Below are 24,178 nucleotides of genomic sequence, written 5' to 3'. Positions count from 1 at the left end.
GTTTTGGGGCTGAAGGTTGAGGGTTATAGGGTAGACTAGGTGGTGCGTCCCAAATGGCACCCTATTCCCTATTTAGTGCACTACTTTAGGGGCCAATAGGGTTCTGGTCAAAAGTAGTGCACTACATAGGGAATAGGGTGCCATTTCCGACGAAGCCTAGCTAATGGTCTGTCTGTAGTATTACAGAGGGGTATTAAAAAACATGTCCTGTGCATGTCCAGTACCAGTTTTACAACACCGACTCATTCCAGAGTTTTTCTTTATTTTTACTATTTTCTACATTCTAGAATAATAGTGAAGACATCAAAACTATTAAATAACACACACGGAATCATGTAGTAACCAAAAAAATTACTCAAAAGTTACCATCTAAACCGCTGTCTTTTCAATAACCAAAAATATTTTATTTTCAGCTGTTTGAAGCTGGTGTACAAAACCGAAAGTAAGACGCAAAAACAACATTTTAAGAATGGGAGGCATAGAAATAGTGCCCATAGAACAGATCTACCGCTTCTTAGACTTGCTTCCAATGAGAATGACAGATTTATAACCGACATTTCTATGTGAATTTGGTCAGGTCGCCCAAAAAGTTATATATTACAGCTTTAATGTTGATAGTTGTAGTGCTGCTGGCTCTTTAACCAGTCAGTGGAATGTTAAACTGATGAAGAAGGTTATAATAGTTGTCTAATGTTGTGTGTATGTTTGTCTTTAGCAGACCTCCCAAGCTTCTCGGACCCCCACATCCCTCTAGTGGCTCGTGAGATAATGCAGCGAATGATCCGTCAGTTCGCTGCCGAATATACCTCAAAAAACACCTCTTCTCAGGACACCCCCCATCACCCTCAGCCCAACGGCATCAAGGACCAAAGCCTCCTCCTGCCGAGAGCGGCCTCGCTAGCCCCGGCCCCCCTCACCCTGCTGGGGGCGTCCAGCCCCCCGTCCCCCACCCCGGGACCGGGCCTCAGCCCCGCCTCCGGCAGTAACTGTAGTGGTACCGGCGCTGCTGCCTCTGCACAGAACCCCGTCCTCAGCAAGCTTCTCATGGCCGACCAGGACTCTCCGCTGGACCTCACCGTCAAGAGGCCTGACACCACAGAGACCAAAACAGAGGGTAAGACACCACATCCAAATCGCATTCAATTGTATTTGTCATATGGACAGGATACAAGTGGTGTACACAGTAGAATGAAATGCTGACTTGCAGGCTCTCTCTCTCAACAGTGCAACAACAATAAGAAAAAGAGAAATAAGAAAAAAAATCTATAAAATAAATAAGTAGAAGAAAAAACTGGACTGGACCAGAGAACTCTCCCATAGCTTCCATAGAACGCCCTATACCGCCCCTATATCGCCGCCCCTATATCTCTCCCTATATCTCCCCTATATCTCTCCCTATATCTCCCCTATATCTCCCTATATCTCCCCTTATATCGCCCCTATATCTCCCCTATATCTCCCTATATCGCCCCTATATCGCCCCTATATCTCCCCTTATATCTCCCCCTATATCTCCCTTATATCTCCCTTATATATCCCCTTATATCTCCCTATATCTCGCCTTATATCTCCCTATATCACCCCTATATCGCCCCTATATCTCCCCCTATATCCCCCTTATATCTCTACTATATCTTTCCTATATCTCTCCTATATATCCCCTATATCGCCGCTATATCTCTCCTCTATATCTCTCCCCTATATCTCCTCTATATCTCTCTGCTATATCTCTCCCCTATATCTCCCCTATATCTCTCCGCTATATCTCTCCCCTATATCTACCCTATATCTCTCCTCTATATCTCTCCCCTATATCTCCCCTATATCTCTCCCCTATATCTCCACTATATCTCTCCCCTTATATCTCCCTATATCGCCCCTATATCGCCCCTATATCTCCCCCTATATCCCCCTTATATCTCTACTATATCTTTCCTATATATCCCCTATATCGCCGCTATATCTCTCCCCTATATCTCTCCCCTATATCTCCCCTATATCTCGCTTATCTCTCCCCTATATCTCGCTTATCTCTCCCCTATATCTCTCCCCTATATCTCCCCTATATCTCGCTTATCTCTCCCCTATATCTCGCTTATCTCTCCCCTATATCTCTCCCCTATATCTCTTCTATAGCTCTGTTATCTCTTTTTTATTACCCAATCATCCCCTGTAACTTTCCCAAATAATCCCTAGAACTCCCCCACAACCTATAGTTGGAGCAGTAAAAGTTGTATAGGGCCAAACAAAAACTATTAGTATTCTAAATTTAACAAACAGTTGGAGGCTGAATGCCAAGTATCGTTACGCTGAAAAATATATGTTTTCCTGCCCAATAAACAAATGTTTGAATCTTAAAAATATGAACCCCCAGGCATTAACCCCCCCCCCCCCACACACACACACACAGAGAGAAATTCCTTTTAATATCACCACCTTGTTTTGTCCAACCAAAAAGCCCTAACGATTAAAGAGGTCCTTCAGCTCTGTTCAGATGGGACGGGTCATCAGCTAGGTCAGCTGCACTTTGGGGATTACTAACCAGTGGAGGAGGGGGAGTGTGTGTGTGTGTGTGTGTGTGTGTGTGTGTGTGTGTGTGTGTGTGTGTGTGTGTGTGTGGTTGGTTCAGTCAGTGGAAAGAGGAAAATAATGATTGTTATTACTCTTTAAACAAAGAGCAGGGCGTAGGGAAAGGTAATGATTATTTTCACTATTTATTCTTTTGATTTTTTTATATGTTGTATTCTTCTCCTGGAGTCATTTCCTTTCTCAGGCCCAGTGATGCAGAGTAACAGAAACATATATTATTGAACGACACATTTAAAATGTTAATTACATTCATTTAAAAAGTCACAATCAATTGAAGTCAAGTTATACAGTACATACTTAGATAAGCTGTGATGAACTGTGCGCTAAAACAGTGTGTGTGTATGTGTGTATGTTAATCCTCAGATGGAGTCCTGGACCTCTCCACCAAGAAGGCCCACGGCATGGCTGGCACCGTCCTCAAAAACTCTCACAGTTACACCCTATCGCCCACAGTCAAGGGGTAGGACACACACACACACACACACACACACACACACACACACACACACACACACACACACACACACACACACACACACACACACACCTCCACCCACCTCCACCTCTGTTATAAAGGATCATTGTAGTGATCAATGTGTTATTTCCCATTGCTTTCCAAGGTAAACACCTCTTGTTACGTTACGATATATAGGGCTTTGAGCGTCGGAAGAGAACTAACCCTAACCCTAATCCATTATCAGTATGAATACAGTACCGAGGTATTTATAAGTAACTAACTCTTAACCTAATCCATTATCAGTATGATTACAGTACCGCGGTATTTATAAGTAACTAACTCTTAACCTAATCCATTATCAGTATGATTACAGTACCTAGGTACAGTATTTATAAGTAACTAACCCTAATCCATAATCAGTATGAATACAGTACCTAGGTATTTATAAGTAACTAACCCAAATCCATTATCATTATGATTACAGTGCCTAGGTATTTATAAGTAACTAACCCTAATCCATAATCAGTATGAATACAGTACCTAGGTATTTATAAGTAACTAACCCAAATCCATTATCATTATGATTACAGTGCCTAGGTATTTATAAGTAACTAACCCTAATCCATAATCAGTATGATTACAGTGCCTAGGTATTTATAAGTAACTAACCCTAATCCATAATCAGTATGAATACAGTACCTAGGTATTTATAAGTAACTAACCCAAATCCATTATCAGTATGATTACAGTGCCTAGGTATTTATAAGTAACTAACCCTAATCCATTATCATTATGATTACAGTACCTAGGTATTTATAAGTAACTAACCCTGATCCATTATCATTATGATTACAGTGCCTAGGTATTTATAAGTAACTAACCCTGATCCATAATCAGTATGATTACTGTGCCTAGGTATTGATAAGTAACTAACCCTAATCTATTATCAGTATGATTACAGTACCTAGGTATTTATAAGTAACTAACCCTGATCCATTATCATTATGATTACAGTGCCTAGGTATTTATAAGTAACTAACCCTGATCCATAATCAGTATGATTACTGTGCCTAGGTATTGATAAGTAACTAACCCTAATCCATTATCATTATGATTACAGTACCTAGGTATTTATAAGTAACTAACCCTAATCCATTATCATTATGATTACAGTGCCTAGGTAGTTATAAGTAACTAACCCTAATCCATTATCATTATGATTACTGTGCCTAGGTATTGATAAGTAACTAACCCTAATCTATTATCAGTATGATTACAGTACCTAGGTATTGATAAGTAACTAACCCTAATCCATTATCAGTATGATTACAGTGCCTAGGTATTGATAAGTAACTAACCCTAATCTATTATCAGTATGATTACAGTACCTAGGTATTGATAAGTAACTAACCCTAATCCATTATCATTATGATTACAGTACCTAGGTATTTATAAGTAACTAACCCTAATCCATTATCATTATGATTACAGTACCTAGGTATTTATAAGTAACTAACCCTAATCCATTATCATTATGATTACAGTACCTAGGTATTTATAAGTAACTAACCCTAATCCATTATCATTATGATTACTGTGCCTAGGTATTTATAAGTAACTAACCCTAATCCATTATCAGTATGATTACAGTACCTAGGTATTTATAAGTAACTAACCCTAATCCATTATCATTATGATTACAGTACCTAGGTATTTATAAGTAACTAACCCTAATCCATTATCATTATGATTACAGTACCTAGGTATTTATAAGTAACTAACCCTAATCCATTATCATTATGATTACAGTACCTAGGTATTTATAAGTAACTAACCCTAATCCATTATCATTATGATTACTGTGCCTAGGTATTTATAAGTAACTAACCCTAATCCATTATCATTATGATTACAGTACCTAGGTATTTATAAGTAACTAACCCTGATCCATTATCATTATGATTACAGTGCCTAGGTATTTATAAGTAACTAACTCTCAACTTAATCCATTATCAGTATGATTACAGTACCTAGGTATTGCTAAGTAACTAACCCTAATCCAGTCCTTCTCAAATAGTGGGGCGCGCCCCCTTGGGGGGGCTCGGAGCGATGCCGGGGGGGCGCGTGTGACCCCGGGGAACATGCTTTTTTTTGCCGCAGGGAGTAGGTTTTTTTTGCACCGAACAAGAGCACACAGCACAGAGCAGGAGATATGAAGTGCAGATAACAAACCCTTAGGAGACACCATGGAAAAATATTCAACAGGGATGAAAAGAAAGAGAGACGGAGATACTGAGACAAACGTAAGTCTCCCGAAAGCTAAGACGAGGAAATATGATGAAGCGTATGTAGCGCTTGGCTTCACTGTGACTACGGTGGGAGACGAGGAAAGACCGGTATGTTTACTGTGTCTAAAAATGTTGGCAGCGGACAGCATGAAGCCAAATACATTAAGGCGTCACTTAAAGACATTACACCCCAATCACGCTGATAAGCCGCTTGAGTTTTCAGCGAAAACGTGCCGAAAATTGCAAACAATCGTCCCGCTTTGTGAATGCTACTTCAGTAAACCAGCGAGCACTGTTAGCATCATATCCCTCTGTCCAATGACACTGTCGCCAGACGTATAAATGACATTGCTAACGATCTTAAAGAACAGCTGGTAGATAAACTCAAAGACAAACGTTTTGCCTTACAGTTCGATGAAGCAACTGACAGCAACAAAGGCTGTTTGTTTATCGCTTATGTACGTTTTGACATGACAAACTCCCTGTGTGAGGATCTACTTTTTCGTAAATATGTTAGAGACAGAGCCACAGCTGAAGAGCTATTCAAAATGCTGGACTGCTTCCTGACTGAGAATGGGCTAAAGTGGGAGAACTGCATTGGTGTTTGCAGTGATGGTGCACAGACCATGGCAGGGATGAGAAAAGGACTTCCGGCACTCATCAAGAAGGCCTCACTTAATGCTGAGTGGACACACTGTGTTATACACAGAGAAGCACTGGAATCAAGGCAACTTTTCTCTGAATTAAGTGAGGTTATGACTGACATTGTAGGTGTAGTCAATTTTATAAAGACCAGAACTCTAAAAACAAGAGTCTTCTCTGCTATCTGTGAGGAGATGAGAGCTGAACATCAAGCTGTGCTGTTTCACAGTGAAGCAAGGTGGCTGTCACGAGGAAAAGTCTTGTCCCGAGTTTTTGAGCTCAGAGAGCAGATAAGAATGTTTTCGGAGCAGGAGCACAAGTATGACCTCGCATAAAAATTTAGTGATGAGAACTTCCTGGCAAAACTGGCCTACCTGAGTGACATATTTGGAAAGCTAAATGAACTAAATCTACAGCTTCAAGGGAAAGATAAACACCTCCCTCAGGTCACAGACAAGATCAGCTCTTTCACTCGAAAGCTTGCAATGTGGGGCAGGCGACTTGATGAAGGAAATACTGATTCATTCGAGAACCTGCATGAATTTGTTGACACTACTGACTATGATGCCACCTCAGTGATTCCATATATTAAGGAGCATATTTCATCACTGATGGGATTCTTTAAAAAGTACTTCCCAATATGACTGGGTGAGAGATCCTTTCAATGCACCAGCTCCAACTGGTTTCAGCTCTGCAGAGGAGGACCAGTTCATTGATATGACGTCTGACTCCACATTGAGACTGAGGTTCACATCACAGACACTGAGTGAATTCTGGCTGAGTGTAGAGAGGCAGTATCCACTCATAGGGCAGAGGGCCATGGGCATTCTTCTTCCTTTTTCAACATCTTATCTTTGTGAGACTGGCTTCTCTGCTGTTGCTGCACTGAAGACCAAGTACAGGTCCCAGCTAAACATTGAGCAGGAGCTGAGAATTGCAGTATCATGCTTCAAACCCCGCTTCGAAAAGCTGTGCACTGCAAAACGTGCTCATTGTAGCCATTCATCCTGACTTCCTCATTTTGATTTAAAAAATAATAATAAATCAGCACAAATTGTTTTATTCATTTTTGTTTTATAGGTCAAAGTGTTTCATATATTGTGCTCCTGAGTTAATGTTGCTGATCAATTTGAATGTATTATTATTTATTGATTATATTAAATTTTATTTTTCAGTATCAAATGGTCAAAAAATGTTTACAGTTTAAATAAGGTTTGAACTTTTTTTTAAATTTCAGGCAAATTTATGCATTTTTAGTATTTTCTGTTACAGACTAAAAAACAATGTTAATAAAGTTATTCTTTGTTGTAAGTTGATCTATATTTTTCTTTTTTCTTTTTTTCTTTAATGTTAATAAGGATACAATGTTATGCAGAGGTGTACTTATAACAATTTTATAGACAAATTATACTATTTACAGTTGCGGCGGAGAGTTGGGGGGCGCGAAATGTTTACTTCTTCCTAGGGGGGGGGGCGTAACAGAAAATAATTGAGAAGCTCTGCCCTAATCCATTATCATTATGATTACTGTGCCTAGGTATTTATAAGTAACTAACCCTAATCTATTATCAGTATGATTACAGTACCTAGGTATTGATAAGTAACTAACCCTAATCCACAATCAGTATGATTACAGTACATAGGTATTTATAAGTAACTAACCCTAATCCATTATCATTATGATTACAGTACCTAGGTATTTATAAGTAACTAACTCTCAACTTAATCCATTGTCAGTATGATTACAGTACCTAGGTATTTATAAGTAACTAACCCTAGTCCATTATCAGTATGATTACAGTACATAGGTATTTATAAGTAACTAACATTAATCCATTATCAATTATTCATCATATAGGAGTTGAACGTTAGACTGCATCAAAGACCTGAGGGACTGGTGGTTTTCCTTTGTCTCTCTTCTCTACCCCGCTTTTATCGACTTACCCACAATGCCGTGGTGTATTTTGATAACTGAGCGTTCTGCCTTCAAGTCATATTTGCATGATTAACACACTGTAGAAACTTTGTTTTCCTGCTTTAAGTTAGAATAAATTACCTGGATAATTACGGAATAGACCTAGGAATTATTAGAATACACGGAAGGTCAAAGATGGATTTGAGAGGCTCGATACATGTTAACGCCCCAAAGCGATAATGTATGGTGAGGGTGGTGTGTGTGTGTGTGTGTGTAATCTGTTGTAAGACACCTTGTTGGTGTATCAGAAACAGCGTTGGTGGTTTGGGATTATCTAATGATCAGGTCATGTGATATTAATTTAAGAAGGGGATGTGGAATCTGGATTTACCCTCCTCCCTCGCTCCACCCCTCCTCCATCCACCCCTCCTCCATCCACCCCTCCTCCATCCACCCCTCGTCCATCCACCCCTCCTCCATCCACCCCTCCTCCATCCACCCCTCCTCCATCCACCTCTCCTCCATTCACCCCTCCTCCATCCACCCCTCCTCCATCCACCCCTCCTCCATCCAACCCTCCTCCATCCACCCCTCCTCCATCCAACCCTCCTCCATCCAACCCTCCTCCATCCACCCCTCCTCCATCCACCCCTCCTCCATCCCTCCATCCTTCCCCCTAGACCACAGATATATTACCAAACACAGATCAACACACTCATTTAGCTTACTTTGGATACCACTTTATTTTACAGTGCGAAAAATAACCAGGTATTCACATACACAATCAAATAATAACAGTATCCTTTAAAAAGATAATTACACCATAATAACCAATACATCACTAGTTTGTTTATTTTAGTTTCATACAGCAAAACAAGTGCCACTAGGCACCATACATCACTAACCACCACTGAGGACTATAGAGGACTAAACATGTTTTTAGAATTTTTTTGCAAATGTCAAAAACATTTAAAAAACGTACATAACTTACATTTACATAAAGTTTTCAGACCCTTCACTCAGTACTTTGTTGAAGCACCTTTTGGCAGCGATTACAGCCTCGAGTCATCTTGGGTATCACGCTACAAGCTTGGCACACCTGTATTTGGGGAGTTTCTCCCATTCTTCTCTGCAGATCCTCTCAAGCTCTGTCATGTTGAATGGGGAGCATCGCTGCACAGCTAAACTCAGCAAAAAAAGAAACGGCCCTTTTTCAGGACCCTGTCTTTCAAAGATAATTAGTAAAAATCCAAATAACTTCACAGATTGTAAAGGGTTTAAACACTGTTTCCCATGCTTGTTCAATGAACCTGTCATGAGCCTCTCACTCCACCGGGTTACCACCTTAATTTTCTTCCACTCTGCTCACCACTCTCTCTACTCAGCCTAACTAGCTCCACCTGTCCCTGCTCTGCTCTGCTCTAATTACTCTGCCAGCTGCGCTGCATTACCCACTACCTCTCCCAGTATTTAAAGCCCTGTCTTTCAGCTCTCCTTTGTCAGATCGTCTGCAAAGCTCACACCCGGAACCTGTTTGCTCGCGCTTCTGGCTCACCCTGGTTTTGTGTTCCCGGACCTGCCTGATGTTTGGATACTCTTCTGCCCCAGGAGATCCAGACCTGCTTTTTGCCATAACGATTCCTGACTACTCTTCGATCCCGGTAACTCTGACCAGCCTTCTGCCTTGCTACTACGTATTTGGATTTCCCTTGAACTGTACTGCTGCCTTGTTTCATCCGCCCTGTTGTGTCTGTGTCTCCCCCCCCCCCCCCAGGACTTCTGGACCACCCACCACCGGCTTCATAGGACGCATCGCTGCCACTGGGGGGGGGCACAGACCCAGCACATTGGACGGGATCCCTGTTACCCCTGGAACCTTCACTCACTCCCTACTTCCCTTTTCCCTTAAGTTTTAATAAACTTTCTGGTGTGACGCAATTGTGGTCCTCTGGTCGTCTGTCTGAACCGTGACAGTACGATCTGACCATTATGGACTCAGCGCACACTTCCCCCGACATGGAAACCGACGAGCATGAGCAGCAGTTCCAGCAGCAGCAACAACAACTCGCCATGATCATTCAACTCCTCACCAACCTTACCCCAGCCAGTCTGCCCACCAGCCCTGCCCCCGAGTTACCTGCCCCGGTCATTGCAGCCGCTGCTCCGGAACCCAAGATTGGAAACCCCGAGCGGTTCAACGGCGATTCAACCCAGGTCCGGCCATTCCTGACTAGCTGCCGACTTCAGTTCTCCTTGCAGCCAAGGACCTTCGCCACGGAGGGGGCTAAAGTTGGGTATGCCATCACTCACCTGACGGGCCGAGCTCGACTCTGGGGAACAGCAGAGTTCGAACGTCAAACCCCCGCATGTGCAACCTTCGACCTGTTTGCTGAGGAGATGCTGAAGGTGTTTGACCTGGATTCACCAACCGCAGAGGCGTCTCGTGAACTGTTCAGTATTCGACAAGGCAGACGTACAGTCGCAGACCATTCCATCGACTTCCGAACCCTGGCTAGACGAAGTTCTTGGAACACACCATCGTTGGTGGACGCGTTCTTCCATAGTTTGGCTGACTATATCAAGGACGAGTTGGTCTCCCATGAACTGCCTTCCACTCTTGATGAAGCCATCGCACTGACTGTCAGGATCGACAGAAGGATACAGACCCGTCGTCGTGAGAGGGGGCGCCAAGGTCCACCTACTACCGGCATTCGGAGAGATCCGACTGGGCTCCTGTCATCTACTGCCACTCACCCAGGTCAGCTTGATCAGTCTGAGCCTATGGAGATTGGGCGAGCCTCTCTCACTCCTGCAGAGCGCCAGCGCCGCTTCACCTCAAACCTCTGCCTCTATTGTGGAGGTGATGGACATCGTGTGGTAACCTGCCCTTTAAAGGGCCGAAGCTCACCGGGCATAGGGGGAGTCCGGTTGAGTTCAATGACCATCCAGTCCTCCGACCGCAAACCCCTGCTGCAAGTTCACCTCCGCCTCTCTGACTCAACTCACACCCTGGCTGCTCTGGTGGATTCTGGCGCCGAAGCCAACATAATGGACATCAAGCTGGCACGCCAACTGGGACTGGAGAACCTCCGTTTGACACCTCCTATTCCTGCCCGGGCACTGGACGGACACTTACTCGGATCGGTCACTCATGTCACGGCCCCGGTCTCGATGGGTCTGTCCGGAAACCATCAAGAAACTATCCAGTTTCACCTGCTCCCCTCTCCAGGCCAACCCCTCATCCTGGGTTACCCATGGCTCCGCCGGCACAACCCTCAGCTCGACTGGGTGACCGGGGTGATCAGGGAGTGGGGAGAGGACTGCCACCGAACCTGCCTGCTTGCTGCCGCACTACCCCCTCGGCCAGTACCTACTAACTCCGCTCCTGACCTCTCCAATGTCCCAGAATGCTACCATGGTCTCAGAGAAGTGTTTAACAAAGCAAGAGCCACATCTCTGCCCCCTCACCGACCGTACGACTGTGCCATCGACCTCCTCCCTGGAACAGCCCCTCCAAAGGGCCGTCTTTATTCGTTGTCTGCTCCTGAAAGAAAGTCCATGGAGGACTACATCAATGGCTCTCTGTCCGCAGGATTAATCCGTTCATCTTCATCTCCTGCTGGTGCTGGCTTCTTCTTTGTGGGGAAGAAGGACGGATCTCTTCGCCCCTGCATCGACTACAGGGGACTCAACGACATCACAGTGAAAAACCGTTACCCTCTGCCTCTGCTCACCTCTGCTTTTGAGTTGCTCCAGGGAGCCACTGTTTTTACCAAGTTGGATCTCAGAAACGCTTACCACCTAGTGCGGATCCGGGAGGGAGATGAATGGAAAACCGCATTCAATACACCAACAGGCCACTACGAGTATCTGGTTATGCCTTTTGGCCTCACCAATGCTCCTGCTGTGTTCCAGGCTCTAGTGAATGATGTACTGCGGGACATGTTAAACAAGTTTGTCTTCGTTTACCTGGATGACATCTTAATCTACTCCAGAAACCTGTCTGAACACACCCGCCATGTCCAGCAAGTCCTTCACCGTCTTCTGGAGAATTCCCTCTACGCCAAGGCAGAGAAATGTGAGTTTCACGTCAAGACAGTGGCCTTCCTGGGGTACATAGTGGCAGAGGGAAGTATCCAAATGGATCCTGCCAAAGTATCAGCAGTCACTTCATGGCCAGTTCCGGAGAACAGAAAGAAGCTGCAACAGTTTCTGGGGTTTGCTAACTTCTATAGAAAGTTTATCCGGAACTACAGTACCGTTGCTGCCCCTCTCACTGCTCTAACCAGCACCAAGCAACCCTTCACCTGGACCCCAGCAGCCGACAAAGCCTTCAGTACCCTCAAGGTGAGGTTCACCTCCGCTCCCATCCTCCAGATGCCTGATGTGGACCGGCAATTCATTGTGGAGGTGGACGCCTCGGATGTGGGAGTTGGTGCTGTGATTTCTCAGTGGGCTGCGGAGGATAGGAAGCTCCATCCCTGTGCCTTTTTCTCACGTCGGTTGTCCCCCTCTGAGTGCAATTACGACATAGGGAACCGTGAGCTGCTGGCTGTGAAGCTTGCCTTGGAGGAGTGGCGTCACTGGCTGGAGGGGTCCACCATTCCATTTCTCGTTTGGACCGATCATAAGAACTTGGAGTACATCCGCACGGCCAAACGGTTGAACTCCAGGCAGTCCCGCTGGGCCCTGTTCTTCACCAGGTTTAATTTCACTCTGTCATACCGGCCTGGATCACGCAACACCAAGCCAGACGCCCTCTCCCGTCAATTCCAGAAGGATGACACCCCCTCCAAGGACCCTGTGTCGATTCTGCCAAGTCCCTGCATCGTAGCAGCTCTGACCTGGGCTGTTGAGGAACAGGTGCTGGAAGCTCTCCGTAACCAGCCAGGTCCCAGCACTTGCCCAGCTGACCGCCTTTTTGTCCCCGAAAACCTGAGGTCCCAGGTCGTTCAGTGGGGACATGACTCCCGCCTAGCTTGTCACCCTGGCTCCACCCGCACTTACAACCTGCTCGCCCAGAGGTTCTGGTGGCCCTCTCTGAGAAAGGATGTACGGGAATTCGTCCAAGCCTGCCCCATCTGCAACCAACACAAGTCGTCCTGCCAGCCCCCAGCCGGATTGCTGCAGCCCCTGCCTGTGCCCAGACGTCCCTGGTCTCACATCGCCCTTGACTTTGTCACGGGGCTGCCCCCTTCAAGTGGCATGACCGTCATTCTCACCATAGTTGACCGATTCAGCAAGATGGCACACTTCATTCCCCTCCCCAAGCTCCCAACCGCCAAGGAGACCGCCCAGGTGGTCCTGGAACACGTCTTCCGGATCCACGGACTGCCAAAGGATGTAGTTTCTGACCGTGGTCCACAATTCTCCTCCGCTTTTTGGAAGGAGTTCTGTCACCTGCTGGGAGCCACAGTCAGTCTGACTTCCGGATTCCATCCCCAATCCAATGGGCAGTCAGAGCGGGCAAATCAGGAGCTCGAGAAGGCACTGCGATGCATGACTTCACGCAACCCCCACTCCTGGTCGCAGCAATTGACATGGGTGGAGTACGCACACAATTCTCTGACCTGCTCTGCCATCGGTATGTCCCCTTTCCAATGTGTTTATGGATACCAGCCTCCTCTATTTGCCAGCCAGGAAGAGGAGGTTACTTGCCCATCTGCACTTGCTTTTGCCCGTCGATGTCGCCGCACCTGGTCACAAGCCCGAGCCACACTCCTCAGATCCGTTGCCAGCTACACTACCGGGGCCAACCGTCGGAGAATTCCTGCTCCCACCTACCATGTTGGTCAAAGGGTGTGGTTGTCATCGAAGAACCTGCCACTCAGGGTGGAGTTGCAGAAGCTGGCACCTCGGTTCATTGGCCCATTCCCTATCATAAGAGTGATTAGCCCAACTGCTGTCCGGCTCCAACTGCCTAATTCCCTGAGGGTGCACCCCACTTTCCATGTGTCTAAGATTAAGCCCATTCATGAGAGTCCGCTGGTCCCTGCTGCGCCTTGTCCTCCTCCTCCACGGCTCGTCGATGGTGGTCTGGTTTACACCGTCCGCCGCCTGCTTCGGTCCAGACGGAGGGGTAGGGGTCTCCAGTACCTCATTGACTGGGAGGGCTATGGACCTGAGGAAAGGACCTGGGTGCCAGCTAGTCGGATTGTGGATAGGACTCTCATCACCGCCTTCCACCAACGGCATCCTGATCAACCTGCAATCCGTAGGGGCCGCCCCAGAGGGGTCCCTAACCGTCCTGCCCGCTCGGCTTCCTGTCCTGTGCCTGATCCTGTCTCGGGACCTGTCCCATCTCCCGACCACGGCCCTCCGGCTTCCTCCGAGGATGAGGACGTTCACTCGGACCGTTCGGAGGAGTTCTAGCCCTCCTCCGGCTCCCCTCCTCCCGCCCGGCATGGTGTTGCTCTTGGGACTTCTGGGGCCGTCCCTTGGGGGGGGGGTTCTGTCATGAGCCTCTCACTCCACCGGGTTACCACCTTAATTTTCTTCCACTCTGCTCACCACTCTCTCTACTCAGCCTAACTAGCTCCACCTGTCCCTGCTCTGCTCTGCTCTAATTACTCTGCCAGCTGCGCTGCATTACCCACTACCTCTCCCAGTATTTAAAGCCCTGTCTTTCAGCTCTCCTTTGTCAGATCGTCTGCAAAGCTCACACCCGGAACCTGTTTGCTCGCGCTTCTGGCTCACCCTGGTTTTGTGTTCCCGGACCTGCCTGATGTTTGGATACTCTTCTGCCCCAGGAGATCCAGACCTGCTTTTTGCCATAACGATTCCTGACTACTCTTCGATCCCGGTAACTCTGACCAGCCTTCTGCCTTGCTACTACGTATTTGGATTTCCCTTGAACTGTACTGCTGCCTTGTTTCATCCGCCCTGTTGTGTCTGTGTCTCCCCCCCCCCCCCAGGACTTCTGGACCACCCACCACCGGCTTCATAGGACGCATCGCTGCCACTGGGGGGGGGCACAGACCCAGCACATTGGACGGGATCCCTGTTACCCCTGGAACCTTCACTCACTCCCTACTTCCCTTTTCCCTTAAGTTTTAATAAACTTTCTGGTGTGACGCAATTGTGGTCCTCTGGTCGTCTGTCTGAACCGTGACAGAACCATAAACAATTAATGAACATTTACCTGTGGAACGGTCGTTAAGACACTAACAACTTACAGACGGAAGGCAATTAAGGTCACAGTTATGAAAACTTAGAGGCCACTAAAGATGCCTTTCTACTGAGGCATGAGGACTGCAGATGTGGCCAGGGCAATAAATTGCAATGTCCGTACTGTGAGACGCCTAAGACAGCGCTACAGGGAGACAGGACGGACAGCTGATCGTCCTTGCAGTGGCAGACCACGTGTAACAACACCTGCACAGGATCGGTACATCCGAACATCACACCTGCGGGACAGGTACAGGATGGCAACAACAACGAGTTACACCAGGAACACACAATCCCTCCATCAGTGCTCAGACTGTCCGCAATAGGCTGAGAGAGGCTGGACTGAGGGCTTGTAGGCATGTTGTAAGGCAGGTCCTCACCAGACATCACTGGCAACAACGTCGCCTATGGGCACAAACCCACCATCGCTGGACCAGACAGGACTGGCAAAAAGTGCTCTTCACTGACGAGTCGCGGTTTTGTCTCACCAGGGGTGATGGTTGGATTCGTGTTTATCGTCGAAGGAATGAGCGTTACACCGAGGCCTGTACTCTGGAGCGGGATCGATTTGGAGGTGGAGGGTCCGTCATGGTCTGGGGCGGTGTGTCACGGCATCATCGGACTGAGCTTGTTGTCATTGCAGGCAATCTCAACGCTGTGCGTTACAGGGAAGACATCCTCCTCCCTCATGTGGTATCCTTCCTGCAGGCTCATCCTGATATGACCCTCCAGCATGACAATGCCACCAGCCATACTGCTCGTTCTGTGCGTGATTTCCTGCAAGACAGGAATGTCAGTGTTCTGCCATGGCCAGCGAAGAGCCCGGATCTCAATCCCATTGAGCATGTCTGGGACCTGTTGGATCGGAGGGTGAGGGCTAGGGCCATTCCCCCCAGAAATGTCTGGGAACTTGCAGGTGCCTTGCTGGAAGAGTGGGGTAACATCTCACAGCAAGAACTGGCAAATCTGGTGCAGTCCATGAAGAGGAGATGCACTGCAGTACTTAATGCAGCTGGTCGCCACACCAGATACTGACTGTTACTTTTGATTTTGACTCCCCCCTTTGTTCAGGGACACATTATTCCATTTCTGTTAGTCACATGTCTGTGGAACTTGTTCAGTTTATGTCTTAGTTGTTGAATCTTGTTATGTTCATACAAATATTTACACGTTAAGTTTGCTGAAAATAAACGCAGTTGACAGTGAGAGGACGTTTTATTTTTTGCTGAGTTTATTTTCAGGTCTCTCCAGAGATGTTCGATCGGGTTCAAGTCCGGGCTCTGGATGGGCCACTCAAGGACCTTCAGAGACTTGTCCCGAAGCCACTCCTGCATTGTCTTGGCTGTGTGCTTAGTGTCGTTGTCCTGCTGGAAGGTGAACCTTCGCCCCAGTCCGAGGTGCTGAGCACTCTGGAGCAGGTTTTCATCGAGGATCTCTCTGTACTTTGCTCCGTTCATCTTTCCCTCGATCCTGACTAGTCTCCCAGTCCCTACCGCTGAAAAACATCCCCACAGCATGATGCTGCCACCACCATGCTTCACCGTAGAGATGGTGCCAGGTTTCCTCCAGACGTGACGCTTGGCATTCAGGCCAAAGAGTTCAAGCTTTGTTTCATCAGATCAGAGACTCTTGTTTCTCATGGTCTGAGAGTCCTTTAGGTGCCTTTTGGGAAGCTCCAAGCGGGCTGTCCTGTGCCTTTTACTGAGGAGTGGCTTCCGTCTGGCCAGCTCTGTCAGAGTGACCATCGGGTTCTTGGTCCCCTCCCTGAACAAGGCCCTTCTCCCCCGATTGCTCAGTTTGGCCGGGCGGCCAGCTCTAGGCAGAGTCTTGGTGGTTCCAAACTTCTTCCATTTATGAATGATGGAGGCCACTGTGTTCTTTGGGACCTTCAACGCTGCTGACATTTTTTGGTACCCTTCCCCAGATCTGTGCCTCGATACAATCCTGTCTCGGAGCTCTACGGAAAATTCCTTTGACTTAATGGCTTGGTTTTTGCAATGACATGCACTGTCAACTGTGGGACCTTATATAGACAGTTGTGTGCCTTTCCAAATCATGTCCAATCAATTGAATTTACCACAGGTGGTCTCAAATCAAGTTGTAGAAACATCTCAAGGATGATCAATGGAAACAGGATGCACCTGAGCTCAATTTCGAGTCTCATGTATTTTTATTTGTGTGTAGATTGATGAGGAAAAACATTAATTGAATCCATTGTAGGCTGTAATGTAAGAAAATGTGGAAAAAGTCAAGGGGCCGGAATACTTTCCGAATGCACTGTATATGATGTAGACTATAAGGTGCAGCCATCATTAATGTGAAACCCCCTGGTTTTACCCCTGTATTGTTCAAGAGGAGCCAGCCAGATTTCTTACTGGGAAAATCTGTCTTCTAACCCCCTCATCAAGTATATTCTAAATGTAATTGTAAGACACAAAAAGTATTTAGTCAGCCACCAATTGTGCATGTTCTCCCACTTAAAAAGATGACGTGTACCTATGATGAAAATTACAGGCCTCTCTCATCTTTTTAAGTGGGAGAACTTGCACAATTGGTGGCTGACTAAATACTTTTTCCCCCCACTGTATATATATATAACTACTTCATCAGGGATGTGTGTCATTATTTGACTTTTTGACATATAGAAAGCAACCTCATCAGGGGTACGCATATATGTACAGATGTAGTATCTTAATTTGAGCCAGTTTGCTACAGCAGGAAAATAATCCTGTAGCAACAGGAAATGTAAATTTTATGTGGATTATAATGAATGGACATGTGTGTAGGGGTTGATACATTTTTCGTTAGGGCAAATCAGGTCTGGAATTTGAAAGTGGAAATTACAAACTTCAGAAGCCTTTTTAAAACACAAATACACCACAAGTTTGCACTCCCTGCTTTGCAGGAAAATTCTCAGCAACAAAAGATTGATCAAATTAAGATCCAACATCTGTCCTTGTTTTACGTTTTGACATATGCATGTCCATATGGCAGACGTATAGGATAAAGCAGAGTTTGGTAGAAAGTTGTTTGTTCACAGGATTTGGTTGCTGACGTCCTCAGTGCTAAGGCTCATTCACTATCTGTCTACACTTCCCCTTCCATTTTGATGGACATGTCTATGGTCCTATTTAGAACATAGCATTGAGCTGTCACTCTGCTTGTCTGCGGGGGACAGGGATATGTGCTTCCTGCTTAAAGGCTACTGTTGCTATGGTTACATACTGAACAGTACCGACACCGAGGTCAGAAAAAAGTCACTTGTTTTTTTTTTTTCTCCCTCAGGTAGTTCAGAAATAGAAACGTTAGGCACGGCATGTCACGGAAATGTCATTTGGTAGCTTTAGCACAGGTTTCTTAGAAAACAGTATTTTCTTTCTAGCCCCTATAGGAATAACTTTCAGGCCTGTTTTCAGGCCAATGGAGAAAGGAGAAAGGGAGCTCAAAACGATTTTCTCAAATAATGAGTGGAAGAAAAGAGCATCCTTGTGTTGCTCCCCCTTTTGTGACTATTTCTATAGAAGACATGCCAAGGTCCTCGTTTAGCTGGAAACTGAAAAACTCTGCCTTCAACTCCAACCGCAGGCATTATGTCTATTGTGTTGTGTCAGGTGAATTCTATGACACCGTTACTATATACAGTTTACCCTATACCGTTAATTAGAACCTGATCACAATGCGCTCCATTCTGCGCCCTCTATACCTTCTCAGGCAAATGAGTCTTTCTCCCAGTGGAGGATTGGTATTATGGTCATGGTTATTTATGCTGTGTGTCCTTTATGTTTTCCCTCCTCTCATTGTCCTCACATGATTTATTAGTGTAGCAGACTGTGTGTGTTCTCTGTTTACTCAGTGCATGGCTCTCTATCTCTAAACAGCATTAAGATTCAATAACATTTAAATTACATATTCAATTTTTTACGTGGTAAAATAAAGTTGCTTGTTTTTTTTTTTTTAAACCAAATTGAATTTTAAATGTCCATGTAAATGGATAGTTATGCTTAATGCAATATGGGGACAAATAAACTACTAAGAATTGCAGTTCAGTTTAAATACGTTTGTGTCTCTGCGTGAGACATATTTTCTTATCAAATTGAGTTTGAGAAAGACAGACAGTAAATTAAATGTTTGACATGAGTAAGTTAGCTCTAATTACCTCTATAAAAGTGACTCACACTGTCACAACATGCATATTTTACACCTGGTTAAAACCCCTAGGAAATTAGTGTTAATTGCCTCTTTCTCTCTCTGTCTCATGAGCACCTTAATTGTTAAAGATAGGAGATAAGAGAATAATGTGCTGTAATGAGTGGAATATAGCTCAGGCTACATCCGCTTTGCACAGTAAATATAATTCATTAGACACTGTTGCATCCCAAATAGCACCCTATTCCCTACATAGTGCACTATGGGCCCTCATCAAAAGTAGTGCACTACATAGGGAATAGGGTGCCATTTGGTACGTAACCAGCCACTCTCTCCCATGTAATGAGACCATATGGAACCAGCTAACGAGTTATAATCCGTATGATGGCAACTACTTTGTCAAGCTGACAAGATTTATAACTAGCTAATAGCCAACACAAGTTTACAGCCAAAACATTTTCTCAAATGGGCTTTTTGCTTGAATGTAATGAAATGAAATGGAGATTGAACACCCAGCATCACACCAGGAAGTAAACTGAATTTCAATTAAAGGTACTGTCTGTAAACTGAAGGGAATATATACGTAGTTATTTGTGTCTATACTATATCTAGTAATCATGAAATTAAAGGGGCAGTTGAAACAATCACAAAGCGTTTTCCCCAACCCTGTTTCGGTAAAAAGCTGAGGGATGGGGCTGGAGAAATGTAACCACTCTCAAATTCATAGACAGAGCTACATATGTACGATCTTAATTTGACCTACAGTGCATTGGAAAGTATTCAGACCCCTTGACTTTTCCCACATTTTGTTACGTTACAGCCTTATTCTCAAATTGATTAAATTACTTTTTTTCCTCATCAATCTACACACAATACCCCATAATGACAAAGCAAAAACAGATTTTTTAGAAATTTTAGCAAATGTATTACAAATAAACAACAGAAATACCTTACTTACATAAGAATTCAGACCCTTTGCTATGAGACTCGAAATTGATCTCAGGTACATCCTGTTTCCATTGATCATCCTTGAAATGTTTCTACAACTTGATTGGAGTCCACCTGTGGTAAATTCAATTGATTGGACATAATTTGGAAAGGCACACACCTGTAGATATAAGGTCTCACAGTTGACAGTGCATGTCAGAGCAAAAACCAAGCCATGAGGTCGAAGGAATTGTCCGAAGAGCTCCGAGACAGGATTGTGTCGAGGCACAGATCTGGGGAAAGATACCAAAACATTTCTGCTGCATTGAAGGTCCCCAAGAACACAGTGGCCTCCATCATTCTTAAATGGAAGAAGTTTGGAACCACCAAGACTCTTCCTAGAGCTGGATGCCTGGCAAAACTGAGCAATCGGGGGAGAAGGGCCTTGGTCAGGGAGGTGACCAAGAACCCGATGGTCACTCTGACAGAGCTCCAGAGTTCCTCTGTGGAGATGGGAAAACCTTCCAGAAGGACAACCATCTCTGCAGCACTCTACCAATCAGGCCTTTATAGTAGAGTGGCCAGACGGAAGCCACTCCTCAGTAAAAGGCACATGACAGCCCACTTGGAGTTTGCCAAAAGGCACCTAAAGGATTCTCAGACCATGAGCAACAAGATTCTCTGGTCTGATGAAACCAAGATTGAACTCTTTGGCCTGAATGCCAAGCGTCACGTCTGGAGGAAACCTGACACCATCCCTACGGTGAAGCATGGTGGTGGCAGCATCATGGTGTGGGGATGTTCTTCAGTGGCAGGGACTGGGAGACTAGTCAGGATCGAGGGAAAGATGAACGGAGCAAAATACAGAGAGATCCTTGATGAAAACCTGCTCCAGAGCGCTCAGCACCTCAGACTGGGGCAAAGGTTCACCTTCCAACAGGACAACGACCCTAAGCACACAGCCAAGACAACGCAGGAATGGCTTCAGGACAAGTCTCTGAATGTCCTTGAATGGCCCAGCCAGAGCCTGGACTCTCCAATCGAACATCTCTGGAGAGACCAGAAAAGAGCTGTGCAGCGATGCTCCCCATCCAACCTGACAGAACTTGAGAGGATCTGCAGAGAAGAATGGGAGAAACTCCCCAAATACAGGTGTGCCACGCTTGTAGCGTCATACCCAAGAAGACTCGAGGCGCTAATTGCTGCCAAAGGTGCTTCAACAATGTACTGAATAAAGGGTCTGAATACTTATGTGAATGTCATATTTCAGTTTTTTATATTTTTGTAAAATTGCAAAACTAATTACAAAAAAAGGTTTTTGCTTTGTCATTATGGGGTATATTGTGTGTAGAGTGATGAGGGGGGGAAAACAATTTAATCCATTTTAGGCTGTAACATAACCTAAGGCTTTTCCGAATGCACTGTATATTTTCAAAGTAGAAATAATCCTGCAGTAACAGGATTGAAACGTTTTGTCTGTAATATTGCTTGATCGGTGGTTAGGCTATTAGCTGGCCAAAAGTAGACTACATGAAAAGTGCAATACTGTTAATATAACGATGTGTTAGTGTGGGATTTAAGTGAATTCTCAGCAACAAAAGAGTGATCAAATTAAGATCCTACATCTGTATGGATGCAAGGACTGACCATCCATGATATCAGACTTATAGTTTTATGCATGTGTGTGTTTTATAGTGTTTGTTTACATTTACTTTGTTTACAAACATGGGGTACAACAGTTGAACTAACCTCATGAGGCATTTATAAATTATATTCTTCAAGAATCAGTGGGTACCTCTTTAGAAGTCCAAAAATTGATGTAGCAACTGCAGATTGCCCCTTTAAAGTCTGTGGGAGGTACATTTATCATTTAAATATTGCATGTTTACTGTTACATGTTTACTGCAGAAGAGTTTTGCTGAAAACAAACACCTAAACAATGACACATTATGGAAGAAAGTGCAACTTTAAAAAACATAAGGTAATATTCTTTAAAAAACCAAGCGGTACTTTTCATTTGTTGACATTACCAATGAGCAGAGTAGAGTAGTGTAATTTTAATGTGTCGTTTTCAGTTCATTACAAGTCACTTCCTGAATCGACTGATTTTAGTACTTCCTAGTTAACGACCCTCTCTTTTCTTTTCCCTCCAATCAGGCGTGCCCTGAGAGTTGAGCACGCCTTTCGGGACGTGGAGGACGATGACATCATGCTGCCGAGAAGCTTAGAGGACGGGCTGAGGGACAGCTACGTCAGCTCCGCCCACCTCAAGCCACCATTGGCCCGTTCTCTGCTTATCAAGGAGGAGCTCCTCAGCCAGAAGCACCGCCTCCTCAGCCAGCCCCCCGCTCTCTCATTGGCCAGTCTGGAGGCGGCAGGGCTTCTCAACCAAGGGAACAAAGGGAACCACGTACAGACCCACCCCCGCCTGGCACGGGACGGCTCTCCCTGGGGCTCCTCCAGTGTTAAAGCCCACCACCACCAACTGGACAGCCTGCTGAGGCTGAAGCAGGCCAGCGCCATCCTCTCAGACCTCAAAGACCTGCCTCTGTTCCTGGACAACCACCAACATGGGGCGTTCTCCTCCAAGAGCTCCTCCGGAGGTGGCCTCCACCACCACAGCCACCACCATGGCTCCACCAAGACCCACCACAGTAGCCACCATGAGGTGGTGGTGAAGAGGGAGCCGGGAGGCCACCACTCCTCGCCCGTGGACCTGAAGATCCCCCAGGTGAGGGGCATGGACCTGTCATGGGACTCCCACGCCTCAGACCTGTACGGGTACGGGGCCATGATGGTGGGCGCCGGGGGCCACGGTGGGGTGGAGAACGCCTTGAGCAGGAAGCTGAGGGCCATTCTGCCCAAGCAGAACCGACGTGCCGGTGGGGGTAGCCTGAGAGACAGCCTGGGAGGTTTTCTGGATGGGGCGGCCGACTACTGGAGCTCCGACGTGGACCAGGGGACCTCCGGTCCACCGTACCCGACCTCCGACCCCGAGGGCGACCTGGGCTCCAAGCAGCCCAGGAAGAAGAGGGGGCGCTACCGCCAGTATAACAGCCAGATCTTAGAAGAGGCCATCGGCATGGTAATGGGCGGGAAGATGAGCGTGTCCAAGGCCCAGAACATATACGGGATCCCTCACAGCACACTGGAGTACAAGGTGAAGGAGCGGCTGGGCACACTGAAGAACCCTCCTAAGAAGAAGCTCAAACTGACCATGAGGATGGGAGGACAGGATTCCGCCGCCGAGTCAGAGACTACGCCAACCACCACGCCGCGAGAGGATGCGCTGCCAGGGGCCGCCGATCTGAACCACGAGCAAAAAATGAAAATTGAATTTGAAGATTAACTGAGAAACAATGACGACGATGACGCCGAATCCTCCCCTCCTTTCCCCTGATATGTATACAAAATATCTTAACATTAAGACTACGTCATTGGAAACTAATGGAGCTTTATTTGTGCCAATTTACTGTTGCAGTATCTGGGTGAGCACAAGCGCAGGGATATGAGGAGGATTCTAAAACAAACTGGAGATGAGAAATTAAAACTTAAACTAAGCCAATCGGCTGGTTCTGCGGTGGTCGCTTTGACACTGCACATTGCACATTTGTTTAGCTTTTATATCAAGCGGCGAAACAAATGCGTCAAAAGCCACGAGTGACGTGACAATTATTAATTCAATTTTGTAAAGCATGTTGATTATCCCCCCAAAACCGTAACTCCCCCTATTTCTGAACTTGATACACTGACCCTGCATTGCTTTTAAATGCAGTCTGGGCTGCGGAATATCCCAATTTTGGGAAAAATTAGGGGGGGGGTTGAAAATGAACCCTTTTGAACAAACTATTATGGTCCTTGAACCCCCCCCCCCCCCCCCCCCCCCCTCTCTCATAAAGTACCAATTGGTAAGTGAACTGTCTCTTATGTTTTGAACCAACTCTAAAACTAGTAATGTCACAGGAAGCTCTCTCACCAGGAAGCTGAATCAAAACCTCATTATTTCTATCGCCAGGTAGACATTTTTCTTTAACAAACGCAAAACTT

General features: G+C 45.8%; 1 protein-coding gene across 1 annotated transcript in view; it reads left to right on the top strand.

Annotated features, from left to right (window-relative positions):
• Positions 1-23,557, top strand: part of lcor (ligand dependent nuclear receptor corepressor) — a 35,863-nt gene extending 12,306 nt beyond the window's left edge. Inside the window, exons 4-6 of the mRNA XM_084196435.1 lie at positions 716-1,114; positions 2,953-3,049; positions 22,289-23,557. Of these exons, the coding sequence (XP_084052561.1) occupies positions 769-1,114; positions 2,953-3,049; positions 22,289-23,480 (1,635 nt within the window). The 5' untranslated portion in view covers positions 716-768 and the 3' untranslated portion in view covers positions 23,481-23,557. The remainder of the gene's footprint in view (positions 1-715; positions 1,115-2,952; positions 3,050-22,288) is intronic.
• The last annotated feature ends 621 nt before the right edge of the window (positions 23,558-24,178 follow it).

The sequence above is a fragment of the Coregonus lavaretus genome (assembly GCF_964263955.1).
Source record: "Coregonus lavaretus genome assembly, contig: HAP1_SCAFFOLD_419, whole genome shotgun sequence".
Lineage (NCBI taxonomy): Eukaryota > Metazoa > Chordata > Actinopteri > Salmoniformes > Salmonidae > Coregonus > Coregonus lavaretus.
This window is presented reverse-complemented; position numbering and strand designations above follow the sequence as displayed.